Source organism: Stegostoma tigrinum, chromosome 24, assembly GCF_030684315.1.
Source record: "Stegostoma tigrinum isolate sSteTig4 chromosome 24, sSteTig4.hap1, whole genome shotgun sequence".
Classification (NCBI taxonomy): domain Eukaryota; kingdom Metazoa; phylum Chordata; class Chondrichthyes; order Orectolobiformes; family Stegostomatidae; genus Stegostoma; species Stegostoma tigrinum.
Genome location: NC_081377.1, coordinates 12,687,793 through 12,695,457, shown reverse-complemented (window position 1 = coordinate 12,695,457; position 7,665 = coordinate 12,687,793). Strand labels below are relative to the sequence as shown.

Below are 7,665 nucleotides of genomic sequence, written 5' to 3'. Positions count from 1 at the left end.
GGGACCATAGGTGAGATAGAGATAGATGGATGGATGCAGGTAGGGGGGGTTAATGTGGTTGGCCAGTGGGAAGATGGACAGGTTGGGAGTGGAGAGAGTTTGAAGCTGGTGATGCATGTAAGGGGTTAGTGTGGTTGGACTGTACTCCCCTACCTGCATCCACCTATATCCATCTCACCCACTCACCGCCCTCACTATTTATTTCTGGGCTCCCATCCCAAGGCCTGACGAAGAGTTTCGGCTGAAAACGTTAACTTCTCTGCCCCCCCCGATGCTGTTTAACTGACCTGCTGTGTTTTTCCAGCTCCACGTTCATCCATTGCAGCTTCCACCACCTGCAGTCCTGGCTGTCTCCGAGCCTCTCACGTGGGGTTATCAGAGACCTTTACGTCGCCGGGTGATGACGTGTCGGCAGTGGTCGCAGGGTGATGATGACTGAGGGCCGCGTGAGGCCTGCGTTCGGCGGCGGAGCACGAGTACCGGTGGCAGGGCCAGCATGGTGAAACCCGCGTATAGGGGCCGCGGGACCGTTAACCCGTCCGGATCGAGCACTAACCCCGGTAAGTGGGGAGGGGGCTATTGGTGAGGGCTTGTAAGGGAGGTGTAAGTTGGGGTATTGGGGCGTAGACCGCATTGGGGGGGCGGGAATATTGTAGGGGAGAGGGGGCTGTTGGTGAAGGGGGAGTGATGGAGGGGGGATCGTAGGAGATGGAGGGGTAAGGGGAGAGGGTTGGAGAAGGTGGGATGGAAGGAGAGGGTGGTTGGTGAAGGGGAGGGAGGAATTTGTGAGGGAGGGGGGTATTGGTGAGCAGAAGGAGAGAGAGAGAGAGAGAGAGAGAGAGAGCAGGGAGGATGGTGGGGAGTATAGAGGGAAAAGGATTGGAGGGAGAGACGTGAGAGTGGGATGCGGGGAGGGGGTGGTGCCTGAAAGTGAGGGGGAATTGCGGGTGCTAAGAGGTGTCTTGGGCATATGGGGAGAGGTGGATAAGAGATTAAGGTGGCAGTGAATGTTTGTGGATGTGGTGTAAATCCAATAGGCTGCTGTGCCCTTAACTGTCCAGCTTCATGTTTGCTGTTAGCTGTGCATTCAATCCAGGCAAGTTGAGTTTATTCCTTCGTGCCACTAACTTGACTTGTCGATGATGGACCAAGCTTTGAGGAGTTGAGTCACTTGCTGCAGGCACCCTAGCATCTTATCTGCTGTTGTAGCCCGGACATGACTTGTGTAGTTCAGTTTCTGCTCAATGGTAACCTTGGGATGTTGATAATGGGAAAATTCAGTGAAGGTGGTGTAATTGAATGTCAAGGTACGATGGTTAGATTCTCTGTTATTGGTGATGTTTATTGCCCTCCTACTTGTGTGAAGTGAATGTGACTTGCAGCATAGCAGCTGAAACCTGAGTATTGTCCCAGGCCTTGCAGTATTTAGACGTGAACTGCATCAGTTTCAGATGAGTTATTAATGATGGATATTTTGCAGTCGTCAGCGAATATCTCGCATGTCTGACATGTGATGAAAGGAAGGTCATTGCTGAAAATGGTTGTACCTAGAATACAACTTTGAGTAACTTCTACAATGCTGTCTTGGTGTTGAGACGACAGACCTCCAGCCATCATTTTCCTTACTGCTTGATATAACTCTAACCGGCAGATATTTTTCCTTTCCCAGTTCCCATTTATTCTGAAGAAGGGTGCAGACCCAAAACGTCAGCTTCCCTGCTTTTCTGATGCTACCTGGCCTGCTGTGTTCTCCAGCTCCACAACTTGTTATTTCCATTTATTCTAGTTTTGCTGTAGTATTTTGATGCTATATACAGTCACATGTGGCCTTGACATCAAAGGTAGTCACTACCCACCTCACCTTTTGGAATTCACCTGTTTTGTCCATATTTGAACAAAGTCTGTAATTCGGTCAGAAGCTGAGGATGTTGGCAGAACCTAACTGAGTGCCAGTAATCAGGTTATGGCGAAGTAAGTGCAGCTTGATAGCATTGCTGATGACACCTTCCATCACTTTACTGATAATCTAGAGTAGACTGACAGCCTGGTAATTGGTAGGATTGTATTTGTCTTGTTTCAAATGTACAGGACTCTTGTGCAAAAGGTGCCAGTTAGATACCAGTGCTGTAGTGTTACAAGAACAGACCCAGAGGACACAGAAGAGAACCCAACCTAACTTGAGCACTTTTTCATGAGTTGTAATGTAGAATGTACAGCTTGAATGGGTGGTGGAAGCAGGTTCAGTACTAACATTTAAAAGCAGATTGGATATATGGCTGAAGGAAACAGAACAACAGCCAACACAGACACAATGGACTGGCTTCCTGCTGGACTGTATTACTATAATTTTGTAATTAAGTAGTTTCGGATTTAAAAATATCGGATATTTGAGATATTCTTGACTGTATGCATCTACTAATAAACAGTATGCGAACTGAGGCATGTGAAGAGTGTTGTTGAGCAGAATCTCTCCAAGCTAATGCCAGAATTGTGGGGCTTGTTTCATATAAGACAGTGTATCAACACACACATTTTGTTCAGTTTGCAATGATTAAGCATCCTCTCTCAGCTTGTAATTAACACTGGTCCCATTTTATCCTTCTGCTCAGGAATGCCCTTATCTTTATTTCCCACAGGCAGTCTTTGTTTCACTACAGTTCAGTTTATGGTTTACCCGCACTCTATCTTTTCAGTGAGAACTGTCAATGTGACATCTGTTAGACAATAGACAAAAGGTGCTGGAGGAGGCCATTCGGCCCTTCAAGCCAGCACCTCCATTCATTATGATCATGGCTGATCATCTACAATCAGAATCCTGTTCCTGCCTTATCCGCATAACCCTTGATTCCACTATCTTTAAGAGCGCTACCGATCTCTTTCTTGAAAGTATCCAGAGACTTGGCCTCCACTGCCTTCTGGGGCAGAGCATTCCATATATCGACCACTCTCTGGGTGAAGAAGTTTTTCCTCAAATCTGTTCTAAGTGGCCTACCCCTTATTTTTAAACTGTGTCCTCTGGTTCTGGACTCATCCATCAGCGGAAACATGCTTCCTGCCTCCAGAGTGTCCAATCCCTTAATAATCTTATACGTCTCAATCAGATCCCCTCTCATCCTTCTAAACTCAAGTGTATGCATGCCCAGTTGCTCCAATCTTTCAACACACGATAGCCCCGCCAGTCCGGGAATTGACCTCGTGAACCTACGCTGCACTCCCTCAATAGCAAGAATGTCCTTCCTCAAATTTGGAGACCAAAACTGCACACAAAATTCCAGGTGCGGTCTCACCAGGGCCCTGTACATCTGCAGAAGGACCTCTTTGCTCCTGTACTCAATTCCTCTTGTTATGAAGGCCAGCACACCATTAGCTTTCTTCACTGCCTGCTGTATCTGCATGCTTGCTTTCATCGACTGATGTACAAGAACACCTAGATCTCGTTGTACTTCCCCTTTACCTAACTTGACTCCATTTAGATAGTAACCTTGCCTTCCTGTTCTTGCCACCAAAACGGACCAAAGTTGCCTCAATTTCACTGCCCCTCTCAACAAATCCAAACTATCTTCTTCCAAACTGACTGTACTCAGATCTAACCCGAACTTTGTCATCAAGCCTGCCAATAAGGGTGGTGGTGTCGTTGGCTGGTGTACTGACCTCTACTGTGCACAGGCTGAGCGCCAGCTCTCTCATACCTCCTCCTACCTTCCCTGGACCATGACCCCACCATGGCATATCAGGCCATCGTATCCACTGCAGTTATTTCATTTCATCCGGTGATCTCCCTCCATCTGCTTCCAAGCTAATAGACCCACAACACCGCTCAGCTTGTTTCTACCTCCTGCCAAAAATCCACAAGCAGGACTGTCCAGGTAGACCCATTGTTTCAGCCTGCTCATGCCCCACAGAACTCCTCTCTTCCTACCTTGACTCAGTCTTCTCTCCATTGGTCCAATCCCTACCCACATACATCCATGATTCATCTGACGCCTTACGCCGGTTTCAAAACTTCCAGTTTACCGGCTGCAACCACCTCCTCTTTACCATGGATGTACAATCCCTTTGCACATCCATTCCCCACCAGGAGGGCCTTAGGGCTGTCTGCTTCCTGGAGCAAAGACCTGAACCATCCCAACCCACTACCACCCTCCTCCACTTGGCTGAGCTTGTCCTCACCGTCAACAACTTCTCTTTCAACTCCTCTCATTTTCTTCAGGTAAGAGGGTATGCAATGGGTCCCCGCAAGGGCCCTAGTTATGCCTGTCTCTTCATGGAGTACATGGAACATTTCTTGTTCCAGTCCTATTCCGGCCCCGACCCACAACTCTTTCTGCGATAGATCGATGATATCGTCGATGCTGTTTCCTTCTCTCATCTAGAATTGGAAAACTTTATCAGTTTTGCCTCCAATTGCCACCCTGCCCTCGCTTTAACCTGGTCTATCTCTGCCTCCTCCCTTCCTCGATATTTCTGTTTCCATTTCTGGGGATAGACTGGCCACTAATATCCATTAGAAACCCAATGACTCCTGCAGCTACCTGGACTATACATCCTCACACCCCACTTCCTGAAAAGACTCCATCCCATTCTCTCAGTTCCTCCGTCTCTGTCGCATATTTTCAGATGAGGTCAACTTCAACAAGGGAGCCTCCGAAATGTCGACATTCATCCTCAACTGAGGATTCCCCAGCTCCGTTGTTGACAGGGCACTCAACACACCAAACATACCTTCTAGGTGAAGCAACACTTCACTAGCGCTTCCAAGAATCTAGGCTACTGCATTCGTTGCTCACAATGTGGTCTCCTCTACATTGGGGAAACGAAGTGTAGACTTGGCGACCGCTTCACAGAACATCTATGTTCTGCTTGCAAAAAAGTTCCTGAACTACCTGTTGCCTGCCACTTCAATGCGCCACCTTGCTCCCTGGCCAACATCTCTGACTCCGGCTTGCTACGGTGTTCCAGTGAAGCCCAGCGCAAGCGGGAGGAACAACACCTCATTTTCCGCTTGTGGACCCTACAGCCCTTGGACTCAGTGTTGAGTTCAATAATTTTAGGGCCTAAACTCTCCCATGTCCCACCCACCAGGCCTTGTTACCACATAGCCTGCCACCACACACCCCTTGTTATTAGTCACTAACAGCCCCCATTAACAACTATTCACCCTCCCAGCCTGATCGTTAGCAACTCCTTTGTCTGTCCAACTGTCTTTCTCTCTCTTTGGGTTCCTCCGTACCCCACCCTCCTCCCTATTTTCTGCATATAAACTGAAATTTTCCCAGCCACCATCAGTTCTGAGGAAGGGTCACTGGACTCGAAAAGTTAACTCTGTTTTCTCCTCCACAGATGCTGCCAGACTTGCTGAGCTTTTCCAGCAACTTTGTTTTTGTCTCACTACTCTTTTCCCCCATCCCCATTCCCATCCCCCACCACCTGTTCACCCAGTACTGTTGATTGATTCACTGTCATTGTCATTGCCACTGCAGTCATCCAAGATTAAATTTAACTGCTTGTAGTGGATAAGAATGCCTGATCTTTCAGGAATGTTGCAAAGTCGTGATGACAGCTTGGAATTAGTGAGGAATTAATTTGAGGAGTGGTGGATCCACCTCTCCTCAATTACCAATTAAATATTTGGCCATTCTTTCCTGAGACTCCTAATAGTGAGGGTATGTAAAATGTCTTTTGGGGTGCATTGTTTATGGTCTTTGTAGTCTGACCAAATTCATCTGTGGAAGTGCGTGATTGCTATTTTTGCTTTTTGATAACACTGAAGACCTGTTTATCAATAAAAATTGCATGTTTATATAATAAAACAAAGAACTGCGAATGCTAGCTGTCTGAAACAAAAACAGAAGTTGCTGGAGAATCGCAGCAGGTCTGGCAGCATCTATAACGAGAAAACAGTTAACATTTCAAGTTCTGAAGAAGGGTCAATTGACTTGAAACGTCAACCCTGCTTTGTCTTCATGGATGCTGCTGGACCAACTGAGTCTGTCCAACAATTTATGATGTTGTTTGTTGTGCAAATTTATATAGTTCCTCTAAAGTAATTCATGGTGTTTCCTGAATAAAACGAAACAAAATATGACAAGCCATGCGAGGACATATTTGGACAGATGGCCAAAAGCTTCACCAAATAGCATTGCCGCCAGTGTTGTTGCTCTTAAAATGTGGATTGTACTGGATGCCAGGATTAAAGAACAGTGACGAATTGTGCACTTGGGCAGATGACCGAGAGGGAAAGGTGAGGCTATGGAGAGGGATTTACATTACAGAATTGTTACGGTACAGCAGGTGGCCAGTTGGCTGATCATGTTTGCATTAGCTCTGAATATTTTAACTTAGAGTCAGTCATCCTGCCTTTTCTACTTAACGCTGCATATTGTCTCTTTAAATAATCATCCAAGGCCCACTTGAGTGCCTCAATTGAATCTATTTCCACGACATGCCTAAGCAATTCATTCCACAACCTAACTACTCATTGTGTGGAAACAAAATTCTCACTTTGCATGAACAAATATTTAGTTTCTGTTGAGGGCACAAAAAGTCTTAAAAGCTGTAAATCAGAAGGTGGAAGTGGGGGAGGAGCCTGGTGAGATTCATAACACAAGAGAAGCATTACTAAGCAGACTGTTGGAGCTGTGGGCTTCATCCTGGGCTCTGAAAGGAAGTAGTAGATGCATTCCTGTTAATTTTCCAATATTATCTATCATAGAGTCATAGAATCTCTACAGTGTGGAAACAGGCCCTTCGGCCCAACAAGTCCACACCGAAACTCGGAGCATCCCACCGAGACCCATCCCCCTATAACCCACCTAATCTACACATCCCTGAACACTGTGGGCAATTTAGCCTGGCCAATCCATCTAGTGTACACATCTTTGGACTGTGGGAGGAACCCAGAAGAAACTTTCACAGACACAGACACACACAGACTTCACACAGACAGTCGCCCAAAGGTGGAATCAAACCTGGGTCCCTGGTGCTGAGGCAGCAGTGCTAACCTAGATTCAGAAAATTTTCTATCAGACTGTAAAGTGGCAAATATAACTCTTCAAGATGGCTAGGAAGCAGCAAACTATAGGCCAGTTAACTAGACATTTGTCATGGGAAAGATTTTAAATCAATCTTTAAAAGAGGCCATGGCTGACAGTTGGGGGGGAAAAAAAACACTCATGGCATTTGGAGAGAGGTGACATGGCTTTGTGAAAGGAAGGTTACGTTTAATTTATAAAGACTTCTTTGAAGGAGTAATGTAGACTGTGGAGCCTGTGTTGGATTTCCAGAATGCATTTGATAAGATGTAACATCAAAGGTTAAAGCAGAAATTGAAATCTCATGTTGTAGGGATAACACAGATGCATGGATAGAAAATTGGTTGGCTGGCAGAAAAGAGTATGCATAAATGAGTCCTTGTCTGATTTCCAGGATGTAATGAGTGGGATTCTGCAAAGATATGTGCTGTAGTCCTCAAAATTTCCCAGTTTACATTAGTGACCTGGATGGAGGACCAAAGGTATAGTGACTAGATTTGCAGACATCACCAAAATGGTCATGTTATGAAGTAAACAAAGGGATTGTAGGCTCACAAAAACAGTTTGAGTGAGTGAGCAAATATCTGGCAGATGGAGTACAGTGTGGCAAAAATGCAAAGTTCACTTTGGCAGG

The 7,665-nt window shown here is 46.1% G+C and overlaps 1 protein-coding gene across 2 annotated transcripts in view; it reads left to right on the top strand.

Moving 5' to 3' along the window:
• Positions 1-400: 400 nt before the first annotated feature.
• Positions 401-7,665, top strand: part of gnl2 (G protein nucleolar 2) — a 62,110-nt gene continuing 54,845 nt past the window's right edge. For both annotated transcript variants that reach the window (XM_048557845.2, XM_048557844.2), the window contains exon 1: positions 401-560. In XM_048557845.2, coding sequence (XP_048413802.1) covers positions 497-560 — 64 coding nt within the window. In that variant the 5' untranslated portion in view covers positions 401-496. The remainder of the gene's footprint in view (positions 561-7,665) is intronic.